The sequence below is a fragment of the Suillus discolor genome (assembly GCF_016758755.1).
Source record: "Suillus discolor strain FC423 chromosome Unknown F5147scaffold_114, whole genome shotgun sequence".
Classification (NCBI taxonomy): domain Eukaryota; kingdom Fungi; phylum Basidiomycota; class Agaricomycetes; order Boletales; family Suillaceae; genus Suillus; species Suillus discolor.
This window is the reverse complement of record NW_024541361.1, coordinates 1-12281: the sequence shown is the minus strand read 5'-3', so window position 1 is coordinate 12281 and position 12281 is coordinate 1. Positions and strand designations below refer to the sequence as shown.

Here is a 12281-nt window from a genome sequence, read left to right as displayed (position 1 = left end):
ACGTCAGCCCACCCATCTATGTAATATCCCCCACGTCAGCCCACCCATCTATGTAATATCCCCCATGTCAGCCCACCCGTCTATGTAATACATCCTATGTTGGCCCACCCATCTATATAATACATCCTACGTCGGCCCACCCGTCTATTTGATATCCCTTTTGTCGGCCCACCCGTATATGTAATACACCCCACATCGGCCCACCCGTATATGTAATACACCCCACGTCAGCCCACCCATCTATGTAATATTCCCCTACCTCGGCCCACCCATCTATATAACAATATTTGCCTTACATCTCTCTTCAGCCCAGCTGTCTATAATATCCTACTCTACATATTACCCAGATGGGCCCACCCATCTCCATGAATGATCATATTCCCCCGGCCCATCCGTCAACATCAAGGATATATATATCATTGGCATACATGGGCCCACCCGTCTCCATCGGAAATAATATGTTTCCCGGCCCATCCATCATCATCGAGGATATACACAACATGGGCCCATAATCCGCTGGCCCATCTGATACGGGATATTATGTAGGTCGGGTGGCCCGTAAAATACAGAATTTGTCACTGAAGGGGCTCGTCAGCTCTCATATTTGTGTCAGCCACCAACTACAAGTACTCACAGAATTGTCAGTAGAGAGCGTGGCATCCACCATCACTGATTTCTTCTCTTGCAATTGTGTGATCTGACTTTCAATGCTATCTTCGATGATGAGTTTGATGGCCTTAACAGGACGGTATTGTCCGAGATGGTGAATGCGGTCCATAGCTTCTGCAGTGGAAATCATCAAGTGTTACAGGTACATCGAGTCAATTCACGTATAGTATTCAACCTAGAACAACAGGAGTCAGCTGAGAATGAGAACATAAATACATAAAACTTACCGCAGGATTCCACCAACTATCCATGAGATACACTCGAGATGCTTCAGTCAAGTTCAATGCCACTCCACCAGCTTTCAAGCTGACAAGAAATACAGTAACACTAAGATTGTTCACTGAGGAAACATGTTAGAAAATACAACCTATACATTCAGATTATCATCCAACATACTGAAGTGCTGAATGGTCACATCGCGAGCCTGAGGGCTCATGGTTCCCTCAAGTCGACAAATCTATCAGATATTTTGGTGTCAGCATTTTATTCAGTGAAAATCCTGGAACCATGCGCACTTCAAAACCCACCTTTTGTAACCTAAGGGTGATCAAGTCCAAAAAGTTGACAAATTGGCTGAACACGATGCTTTTAGTCATGCTGTCCTGCAAGTGAAGATTAGAAAGCTCCTCAACAAGTGCCTCAATCTTGGAGGAAGACCACCAAGTCTTTATATGGAGTCGCCCCAGGATTCCTTGTCGTGCAGAAGGAGTGTTTGCTTCAAGTTTGAGCGCCGGAGCCTCGAGGTCAATGGTAAGAGCAACGTGGCAAACAGGACAGTCGGGCTTAGATAAATTCAGTGCCCAAAAAAACATCGATGGGGTGAAAAACTGACTGTCATGTCTCTGGCTGTACTCAGATACTGTTTCATGCACTCCCGGTCGAATATATGGCGACATTTGGCCTGGATAGCATCCTCCATAACATCACTGCAGAGTCTACAAATTGTGGCTTCACCAGCCTCATCAGAGCCCAAGAACTGGGTTCCATTAGTCTTGCTGTGGAGCACAAGGTCTGGGTGACAAGCCATTTGCCTCATGCGAGTAAGCCTACAGGAACTTTAGAATCATACGGGTGAGAACGCAAAGGACTTACAAACTGAAGATATTGGAATAGTCTGATGGAATAGTGTCAATGGTTGGATCCAACTTTCAGAAAAGGTGATCTCACTATTCAAAACCGTTCCAGAGTCAATGTATGTACTGAACTGGTGTTTCGCGTCTGAGAAGAGCGAAAGATAAAGCTCTTTTTCTTCGAGACTGAAGTAGTCCCGTCACACGATCACCATATGAGGAGGTAAGTCCAAGTCATCAGCTCATTGAATCTGCAGTAGTGATTTAATTTTGAATATAAGAACAAAATAATAAATCTGACCTTTGTTCTACACAGCATCATTCGATCAAGGGGGATGCGTAACTTCTGAAAAGCAATCTTTCCTGGGCCCTTGATACCATGTTTCTGGATAGGTGTCAAGATCTCGTTATTCCAGAAGCAGGTCTAAATGACACTAGTTAGCAGAGTGTGCAAACTGTGATGGCAACTTACATGTTGCATTGGGCTGTGATCACAATCTATTGTAAAATATATGAAATGGGTGTCGGGAGTTGGAGCACAGAAGCTTACCATCACAATGCTTTGTATCTGTAAACTTCCAATGAAGCGATTTACAATCACATTTCTTACCTATCATGTTAATAATATCAATAACTCAAATGACGAATGCAGAGACGTGTGATGCACAGAAATAAAAAGAGAATAGATCAACCCCCAGGAAATGAACTAGACTGTAGAGCTCTCCCACACGATTCTGCAGGGGCATTCCAGATAGACACCATTTGTAATTGCTCTGAAGCTCAAAGGATGCCTTGGCAGTATTGGTTTGGCGGTCTTTAATGTTGTGCGCTTTGTCAAGCTGTTAAAAAATCATCAGCAACGGTAAAGTTATCAAAACAAGGTGATTGTACAATGATATGGTTCCATTTAATCTGGTGAAGAGGCAAAGGTTCCTTCACAATAAGCCCTTTCCGCTTAAAACCACTCTGCTGCTTCCTAAAGCAACTCTCCATGACAGCATAAGTAGTGAGCACCTGGGTTGTGTTAATATTGAGATGGGGGCATAGAGCGTTTTGAAACTGGAACTAACAACATCATATTTCTCCAATTCCTTGGGGTTGTTGACACGAGATGCACCATGCCATACCAAGACATCCATCCCCTCTGTGTGAGTGTCAATCTCATTGCGCCATTGCATTAGAGCAACAGTTGGCCTGTGTAACGTGTGATTAGGACATGACAACACAATGGAATGGTGGAAACATACGCGACCACAATATTCGGATGCTTCAGGTCCGACACAAAGAGGGATATAATCTGAATAGTCTTACCCATACTATGAGGGGCGGATTCAATCCTGTATATGCTGAGAGTTTAAAAAACCTACCCCATCTTGTCGGCTAGCATGCCACCATGCCAGATCCCCTGCTCTTGCTTAAGCATCCAAAAGAGTGATTCCTGCTGAAATGGAAGCAATGTGACCTTCAAACCGGCAGGCTGTTCAGCTCTCTCCGGTATAACAATAGGGATGCTGGACTGGACATCACCCCAGACGTCTTTGAGTTCAGGGTGATGCCTCTTGAGTGCCAAAAAAAAATTCTTGGCCTGCGCTTACAATTAAGGTAAATATTCCAGCAGAAAAAGGTCACCGTACCCAAGTAAGCTTTTGACCAAGCGATCGCTTCAATGTGTCTTCCTCTAACTTGTTGGCCCTTCTTTCAGCCTCTTGCAGGTAGCGCCACTGGGCCTGCCCCACCCAAGTCATGGGTTTGATGACATTAGAATGATCTTTACCTTTGGTAAGGTGGCGTTCAACAGCAGCAGCCTTCTTGGTAATCTGGAGGCTTTGTGGTGCAACATTGGCTCTGGAAGAAGAGCCAACTCCTGAGGATTGTTGAGCAGCAAGTTGTGCTGTTTCATGGGACAACTCAATGGCAGCAGCAACCATCAACTCTTTGTCACCTTCTGACTCGTGGCCCTCAGAACCCAAGACGATGTCAGAGAATCATTCCCAATTCTTTGAGGGGAGAGGGGCATTGTCATCCAACTCGTTATATTCTTCATTGCTGTATTTAATGTCTTTGAGGTCCTCATACAATGATAGCACTTAGTATGCAGCTCAACAGAAATAAAGACTGCATTTTCACCTTTGAGTTCAAGTTTGAATCTTTGATGGGTATCTCAACACAAAAAGTCTTGTGGGTAACTTTCTGTTTGGTTGGGACTGGTCTAGCCGAAAAGTCTTCGTCTTCATCTTCTGCAGGGCGCTTCCGTGTATTCATAAGGGTTGTTCCAAGTGACCTTGTTGCAACTTTCATAACTACTGGTTCCTTGCTGACGTCGGAGGTGTCAAAGGTTTCGGGTACCGCAGAATTTTGGCTGCTAAACAGGGGAGAGCTTGGAGTGCCTGTGGTCGTGGTTGCAGGCGTCCAAACAGTGCCATATCTTCCCATACTGACCATGATAACAGTGTTTAGGTGGGAGAACAGAAACAAAAGGTGATCCCATCGCGACCAGAGCAAAAGAACTTCGGCGAGAATGCAGTATTTTGCCCAAATCAGTAATGTCACATAGGCACGTGTGTTGATCATGTGCAAAAAAAGGATAATCACAACTCTCCGAAATGTGCACCTGTACGAGCCAACAAGGGCAGCCTGGTTTCAGCCACTACTAGTGGTGCTAAAGGTACACGCAAGAGTTGCAAAAATTGAACCTAATTTAGTCAATGCAGAGAGGAGCCAAAATACTATTTTCTAATGTAAGTCTACCAACCAAAGATAAGATGAGATGGAATTTGCTCACCCAAATGATGCTGCCTGGGATTGACCAGACAAGCTTCCATACTGCAGTTACAGACAAGACGCCCAGGATGACGTGAAATGTAGTGGACCACGATGCCTTCCCAACGTGTTTATGGTGAGTACAGGACGTATATTGAAGAAGCACGACTACGATTAGGCGGTGGTACAGCAAGGACATCACTGCAGTTAAGTAAAAGGGAAATTTTGGAAAGGGTGTCGCATGAGTGCATAGATCTGAGTCATGGCATAACGTGAAATTGTAGTAGGTACCTGATCTTCATCTGTAGCATAACATACCAAAATGGCCCTCAACACGCTCTCCTGCTCTTTTGGGTAATGTCACCGAGCTCCTCCAACTTGTGCTTTGTGCGAAGAAGTGTGCCATGCTAATGAATACATCAGTTCAACACTTAAACGAGTACACTATGACACTCACTCATTTCTTCGTCAATTTTCTTGACTTCTTATCCTGGATATTCATCACATATTTAAGAACTTGACTGGCATACCAAAAGATCAACACACCTTCGCATTTCTCAACAACTCAAGTGCCTGATGCTCATATGACGCAAAGCCAGAAACTTCCCATGCGACAGACCACACAAACTTGTTTTTTGTCGATTGAATGCCCTTGCGGTGGTTGGGGTGTGTGGTCCTAGGAATGGCAGTGGTGGGATAGCCCTTGTTCAAACGTTCAGGCCTTGGCGCATGTTACAGGCATCCGTAACACCTACAGGAGCCCCTGCTCTGCCTACGCCAGCCCCCGCCCTGCTAGACTCTGAATGCGGCGGAACACCACCTGCACTTAGAAAGACAGCGGTCTGGACCGCTGTGACGCCGCCCCTGGCGCTATGACCCACCCCTGGCCTAGACAGCCTTGTACCTGATCCATGGAGGCTGTACGCCTCATGGTCACCCTAGATCAAGCGCATGTATACAGCATGTCGCTTCATGTAGATCCAGAGCGCCCTTGGCGCCTCATGTACTTATGCACAGTCGCACTTGGCGCTGCATGCTTGATCAGAGGTTAAGCCTCATGTACCCTATCTGACCTCATGTCTTGTTATCATAGATCCTAGATATACTATGGATTACAGACTGAGCTAGAATACCTATATGTAGCACATATAAGTAGACAGATTATTGTACTTAGACTTTACTTTAATCTACTAGGTTCATCCCAGAACTTGTTCAACTAAGTCTTCCAACTTGGTTGTCTAAGACCGCACTTCTAAGTCGCTCCCCACTTCTTAGCCGTATCTGCTAGCCCTGTATCTCGACGAGTGCCGTCTTACCGAGATCACCGGAGGAACCCTTGACGTTCTGTCAAGCCGAGAACCACCCTCAGCTTCAGTAGACTCACTTGAGTCGTCACTGAGAAGACCTATCCTAGTTCGCACACGCCGACCGACGGTCAGCGTAACAGCGCATGTCTATGTTAACATTCGCAATGAGCAGACTAGAGACTCAACTAAGTTACTCACTGCTTTGTGCCATTTTCTTGATCTGGCTAGGGTTCCGTGGAAAACTCGGCTCAGGGTTTATGTAATGTTTTTAACTCAGACCTATCCTCAAAGGGTTTTTCACACAAGTGCTTTTGACAAGTTTGTTACAGTCTAGAAACCGGCTATTCTGAGTATTCTAACATATTGAGCTATGACAAAGAACTCAACACCACTAGGGGGGATATGTCGTGTCTCAAGGCATGCATTTCTCCCTCAGCGACAAGTGCACCCCGGTTTGATCAAAATTGTGAATTTGTTTGTTTCTAAAGGTCTTGCCAAACATCCTCTTTTAATCGATTATGTAATAAGATCATGGATTGGATGCTCGATGCTCGAGTCTCAAGTTTTTCAGTTCAGAAGCAAGATTTATCTTCATAGATAAACATATTGGACCGCATAAACCGATTCATGCCACTTGGCTTATTTTCACTCCCTTAAACTGAGCAGGGCGAATGACGATGGTGATGAAATATATGACAAAAATTTATTCTAATGCCAAGTAACGAAAGGGCGGACACAGAGAGACCCATCATTACAATTGCGCCATGATCCAAGGATCCACATGGCAACTGGTAGAGATTCAATTAGATCTCAATAAAGTGTAGCATTTCCAGAACTTACATTATGATGTTGATCGTTTCTCTGAGTTGTGGATAAACAATATCCCAGCTAGTTACTAGCTCAGATGTGACCAAGATCACCTCCTCGAAGAAATTGGTAGCTTCCGTGCTGTCAGCTAAGTCTGAACTGTAAAAAGGATCAAATGCCCGAATAGCAGCCCAGTTCCAGTTTTCACTGAAGGCGTGTTGCAACTGAGGGTCAATTCAGTTAGTTACTGGATGAATGAAAGACTACTGTATGCACCGTAACAATGGCGCATCCTAGCATGTACCTAAGATTAACGAGCCCTGGCCCACTATTGAGGACTCGAGGGCCTGCCTGGTGGTTGGTAATCTCATAGCATATGGCATCAGCATAGTTGTGGGAAAGAAATTCAGCCAATAATCCTAACGGAAGAGTTGTTCGAAATAGTGTCTTCTCCCCCTATATACATTCTCGAATCATCAATGGAATGGAAAAAGAATATATAACAGTACCCACCATTAGCGAATCATGGTAATGTAACCACTCGTACCGTGCTTCAGGCCATCAGGCTAGGTTAATCCTGTCGACCACGAGAGCACTAAAACTGTACAGAACCGGATCCAGCATATTCGCCTGAACAAGATATCCGAAGCAGCACTTTTTCCAGAGTGATAATAGTCGAATAGGGCCACGTACCCCAATTTCAGAGCTCAAGGCTAATACTGCCAGATTTTCTTGTTGAGTTTCTGTTACATGAGCAGTGGTCAGATACATGAAGAGTTTTGAGAATATAAATTACTGCTGATATTATTCTTGAAGGCCACAAATTTGAAGTGGCGGCCTGCTTCGGCTTTTAGTACCGCAGGGACTAAAGTCCAAGCACACAATATGACTATAGCAAAAACAACTTGATGAAGATTGTGAAACATTCGCTTAGTAATCTAAATGAAAGAGTCAGACAAATTTTAGGTGTCAGATTTTGACTTACTGGAGCGCCAGGAAAAAATGGATGGTCGGGGGTCGAAATCATATAAGGGTCATAATTAGGGGGAGGACCTTGAGAGTTATCATGGTGGACGACAGTTCCATCTTGGTGTGGCATCATGATACAAAGAACAGCTGGGTGTGATCTCAGGTGAGCTGCTGAGCGCACTCAACATACTTTATATTTTGGATGGGCAATGTGGGGCTCAGGGCCTCGGCCAAGTCACACTCGCCTAACAAACTGAATTGTTAGTGTTGCCAAGCACAAAAAGAGTAAAAGTTAAATGCTCACGAATCGGAACTGAAGTCCATAAATTCATCTGGCAGCGGCAAACTTTGTGAACTCACGTTCCGATCAGAATGTTCATCCCAATTGCATTAGGTGAACACTAAGAGAATGCTGTGATTTAGTTTTATGAGTAATGAGTTTAACGGTGCTGACAACACTGATTTTACTACTAGTACATCAAGCTTTTACTTACTATAGTCCATCACTTACCTGAAATTGTCACCTCGTGGCACACTGTCAGCATTCAGTGTGGTCAATTTGGGGTCCAAAGTTGAGACCTCTGGCGCCGCATGCACTGACAAAGTTTTGATAGATTAGTTTTCTGGATTCTAAATGGAAACATCACTTCCAGGTGTGTGATATCAATGCTCGACTGAGTAATGTCGTGAGGTACTCAGACTATGTGACTGTCTCTGCAGGGTCTGAGGAAGCTCAGAAGAACCGGGTAAGCTCTAACTAACTCTAACAGGGTACCCGTCCGAGAGTGATATGGTGTGAAGTCAGGAAGTGATTCACATGACCCAAGTGTAGCTATTTTGTACTACGTGGTTGTGACGCAGCAGTGACGAACCTTGACTAGTCCATGCCTAATCCTCCCTCTAATGCCTTTCATCCTCCCAACTCTCACAGGCGTCTGTCTGGGTCACACCAGGTGCTAAGATCATCATTAGCCAAGAATTTTGGCCCAGGTAAGGTGACATCCTAGCAACTGCCAACTTTGATGCAATACTTGTGTGCTGCACCAAATCATCACATGATGCAGTCAATGTCATGCCACATTCTGATGCACAGGGGCCAGATAGATACATCATGATGTTTTGATGCAGCTGATCATTTGATTTTCTGATCCGAATCTATCATAATGTGAGTATCTAAACACAACTGTGCCACCAGCTAGGTATATCTTCATTAACCTGCCTTTTTCCCATCTCAGACCATTCCCCATGATGAGTGATGTACCTCCATCCGATGCTTTTCCAGACCTTTGCAGTGCTGATGATCACAGTCATTTTGGGCAGCAACAACAGCTGCCGGATCCCCCACAATCTGTTACTCCTGTGCGCATTCTCCTGTATGGTAGTTGCCCGATTACCGTCACAGGCACCACCATCTACATCCCTCAGTCAATATATCAGCTGTACACAGAGGCAGATTGTGTCCGCTATGTTGAGAAAGCCGACCTCAAGGAGCCCGTCATCTTTAAGACAGCACATCCTGACCAGTGGGGTATAGCACTCAATGACACCCTGAAAGCTAAGATGAAAGACCTTCTCGATAAAGATGACAATATGGTCGAGAACTGCAGGCCCTGAAACGCTTCTTGGCTTCTTACCAAGTGGCACCCCGGCAAGGACCCCGAAAACCAGCCATCAACATCGCGTCCAATGACACTAAGGACGCCCAACGGTGCCCAAAGAACCCCTTCAACCCCCTCAACACCAACACCAACCCACCTTAGACCATGCCCCCCAATGAGGCCATGAACCCAACTCCTCCCCCAGCCTCCACCCCCATGACACATGGTGCCTGCCTCAGAACAACGGCAAAGGCACTATTCGTACCAAGCAAATCAATAGAAGAGCACCTAGCAGGAACCGGCATACGCACAGACATCGTCACACTAGCATCAGCTAGGAAACAACTCAGCACGAACGGCATGACCATATCAACCGCCGGCAGCACTGTCAAGCATCTAATAGGCGCCATATTTGAACTGAGCCTAACACCTGCCCTTGGAGCAACGCATTCCGAATCCTTAAGAGCCATCGCAATCATACTGAATGAAGTAGAACAGACCATCGACACCAACAACATAATAGACAAACTATCTGCGCTACTAGGAGGCCCAGTCGCAACTTTGGACAAAAAAGTAGACACCCTTGCGACTCTAGCAGACACACACGCAGCCGCACTGGAAGAAGCGGCAACAAAGGTAAGCAAACAGTTAGAAGAATCAATTTTAGGACTCGGAGAGGTGGTCGGAAACTCCTTCCAACCAACCAACATCCACAAACCGCAGAACACCCACGGCAACAGCGGGTCTGACGGACCACGCTCATACGCTGCTGCAGCCAAGAAAGGCATCCCTGCCCCACTAACAAAACTTTTATCCCATAGCGAAGCACAATCCCGGCAAATCCTCATCGACAGAAGGTCCTTCCAGGCAACCAACGAACTCAAAGACCTTACAGAAGTCCAACTGGTTGCCAAAGCAGAACTCGCACTGGAGCTCATGTCAAAAGCAGGAACCAAACTCCCCGAGAACATGTCGGTACTCTCCGCAAGAAAACTACCACACGGAGGCATCCTGTATGAACTCAATGCCCCAGGATCAGCCAAATGGATCAGTATCCCAGCGAACAGAAGCAACTTCCTCAACCACTTCGGTACCGACATTGTCATCAAAGACCGTGCATTCCACCTTCTCCTAGAGAACGTCCCCATCTCATTCGACCCCAACTCACAAATCATCCTAGTGGAAGTGGAACAGAAAGGTGGCCTGAGTCAGGATGACATAGTCAAAGCCCGCTACATAAAGCCCATAACAAGGCGTAACCCCAGACAGAGAACCGGTCACATCGCATTGACTCTGAAGTCCAAAAGGTCGGCCAACCAGATCATCCGTTTCGGTATATCGATTGAGGGGAAGAAAGTATATGGCCGCAAACTACTCCCAGAACCCTCAAGATGCCTCAAATGCCAAGCGTTCGACAGCGGCCACATCGCAGCAAACTGCCCTCAAGAACACGACACGTGTGGCACCTGCAGAGCTGACCACCGCACAGCCAGCTGTGCCGTAGACATTCAGGACCTGTATCACTGTGCGAACTGCGAAACTGATGGCCACGCATCATGGAGCCGCGACTGCCCAGTATTCATTGCCAAATGGCAAAGATGCAGATCAAAGAACGAGGAGGCCAGATACAAATACTTCCCTATGGAAGATCCTCTCATGTGGGACACTATCAAAGGTGAGTCCAGCAACCACGACACTGATTTCTCTCCCCCACAGTACCTACATCAAGAACCCAACACTGAATGGAAGACCGTCCACCACCGCCGACACCCAACCCAAAACTACGACCAGCAAGAGCCCGCCCCCCGGCCCCCAACAGGAACACAAATGAGACTCACTGATAGATGGCCGACCCACCAAACAAGAACCCATCCCAACCCTGAGACCGCAACCTCGCCCAGAATTCAACAAGCCTCCCAAAGGTGGTTGTCCCCCCCATCATCCATCACCTCAACCCCAGACTACCACACCGCGATGCTATCGGACAGCAATGAAAACCTCCCAGGATGGAACTAATGATGGACGAAACCCACCATACCAACGCCAGAGACGACTTCAAAATCTGGCAACAGAACCTTAGAAAATCGCTCAATGCCTGGGAACATCTGTTACATAGTCTCAATCCAGACGTGTACGACCTAGCCTGCATCCAAGAACCCTACCTCAACACCGTCAATCTTGCCAACGCCTCAACTCTGGGCCGCTTTTGGGACGTCATATACCCCTCCAACCACCACTCCAATGCCGAACGCTCCCAGACGATAATGCTTGTAAATAAATGGATATCCAAAAACAACTGGCACATAATACTCATCAACTCTCCGAACATCATGGCCATAGAACTCACAGGACAATTCGGCAAAGTACGTATATACAATATCTATAACCCGGGTGACAGCGATCGCACCTTACATTTCCTGGAACGGCACATGCACACTGAACATATCAAGCGGCACCAACACTACAAAAGGATCGCTCAAGGCGAGCGTAACCAGGACGAACATATTATTTGGATGGGTGACTTCAATCGCCACCACCCCATGTGGGAACTTGAACATAACACGCACTTATTTACTGCAGTGAACCTAGACGCTGCAGGTGTACTAATCAACCTCTTATCACTGTACAACTTAACACAGGCACTCCCAGCTGGACTCGCAACCCTAGAAGCATCCAATACAAAAAACCACACCAGACCAGACAATGTCTTCTGCTCGGAGAGCCTCGAACACGCCTTCACACAATGCGATGTAAAGTATCATCTGCGCCCTGTTATTACTGGCCACTTCCCAATCATCAGCACCCTGGACCTCAACCCCAAACACATCAATGTCACCCCACGCCTCAACTACCGCAACATAGACTGGGACGAGTTCAACGAAGCGCTGGCCAACAAGCTCGACACGATCACCAAACCAGCACAATTTGACACTGCCCTCATGGCGCTCACGCAAGCAATCACAGACACCGTCGAAGAAAAAGTCCCCTGAATCAAACCATCACCTTACGCCATACGATGGTGGTCCAAGGAACTAGGACAGGAACGGAAAGCAGTACATAAGCTAGGTAGGACAGCCCGAAGCAAGACCGCCCAACACAAC

General features: G+C 46.4%; 7 protein-coding genes across 7 annotated transcripts; 4 read left to right on the top strand and 3 right to left on the bottom strand.

Annotated features, from left to right (window-relative positions):
* Nucleotides 1-480: 480 nt before the first annotated feature.
* Nucleotides 481-3484, bottom strand: F5147DRAFT_788499 (SNF2 family N-terminal domain-containing protein; the record flags this gene model as incomplete). Its single annotated transcript, XM_041442989.1, has 17 exons — nucleotides 481-525; nucleotides 635-783; nucleotides 893-1009; nucleotides 1066-1126; nucleotides 1185-1451; nucleotides 1502-1715; nucleotides 1762-1783; nucleotides 1837-1909; nucleotides 2041-2163; nucleotides 2212-2237; nucleotides 2290-2349; nucleotides 2407-2578; nucleotides 2631-2753; nucleotides 2810-2933; nucleotides 2987-3055; nucleotides 3107-3324; nucleotides 3374-3484. The coding sequence occupies 17 exons, from the start codon at nucleotides 3482-3484 to the stop codon at nucleotides 481-483; spliced, it is 1974 nt and encodes a 657-aa protein (XP_041285789.1).
* A 1344-nt stretch (nucleotides 3485-4828) lies between these two features.
* F5147DRAFT_587329 (60S ribosomal protein L36) lies at nucleotides 4829-5210 on the bottom strand (the record flags this gene model as incomplete). The annotated part of the gene is made up of 2 exons (XM_041431982.1): nucleotides 4829-4906; nucleotides 5046-5210. Coding segments are annotated over 2 exons (243 nt in total), but the record flags the coding sequence as incomplete, so codon positions are not given.
* Nucleotides 5211-6557: 1347 nt separating this feature from the next.
* Nucleotides 6558-7712, bottom strand: F5147DRAFT_658485 (uncharacterized protein; the record flags this gene model as incomplete). The annotated part of the gene is made up of 6 exons (XM_041434447.1): nucleotides 6558-6594; nucleotides 6647-6820; nucleotides 6918-7069; nucleotides 7307-7356; nucleotides 7410-7551; nucleotides 7599-7712. 6 exons carry the CDS (start codon nucleotides 7710-7712, stop codon nucleotides 6558-6560), a joined length of 669 nt encoding a protein of 222 aa, XP_041285787.1.
* Nucleotides 7713-8830: 1118 nt separating this feature from the next.
* Nucleotides 8831-9196, top strand: F5147DRAFT_788497 (uncharacterized protein; the record flags this gene model as incomplete). Its single annotated transcript, XM_041442988.1, has 1 exon — nucleotides 8831-9196. The coding sequence occupies one exon, from the start codon at nucleotides 8831-8833 to the stop codon at nucleotides 9194-9196; it is 366 nt and encodes a 121-aa protein (XP_041285786.1).
* A 965-nt stretch (nucleotides 9197-10161) lies between these two features.
* F5147DRAFT_556739 (uncharacterized protein) lies at nucleotides 10162-10842 on the top strand (the record flags this gene model as incomplete). The annotated part of the gene is made up of 1 exon (XM_041430517.1): nucleotides 10162-10842. A coding segment is annotated over one exon (681 nt), but the record flags the coding sequence as incomplete, so codon positions are not given.
* Nucleotides 10843-11198: 356 nt separating this feature from the next.
* Nucleotides 11199-11594, top strand: F5147DRAFT_587326 (uncharacterized protein; the record flags this gene model as incomplete). The annotated part of the gene is made up of 1 exon (XM_041431981.1): nucleotides 11199-11594. A coding segment is annotated over one exon (396 nt), but the record flags the coding sequence as incomplete, so codon positions are not given.
* A 72-nt stretch (nucleotides 11595-11666) lies between these two features.
* Nucleotides 11667-11951, top strand: F5147DRAFT_553392 (uncharacterized protein; the record flags this gene model as incomplete). Its single annotated transcript, XM_041430443.1, has 1 exon — nucleotides 11667-11951. A coding segment is annotated over one exon (285 nt), but the record flags the coding sequence as incomplete, so codon positions are not given.
* Between the last annotated feature and the right edge of the window lie 330 nt (nucleotides 11952-12281).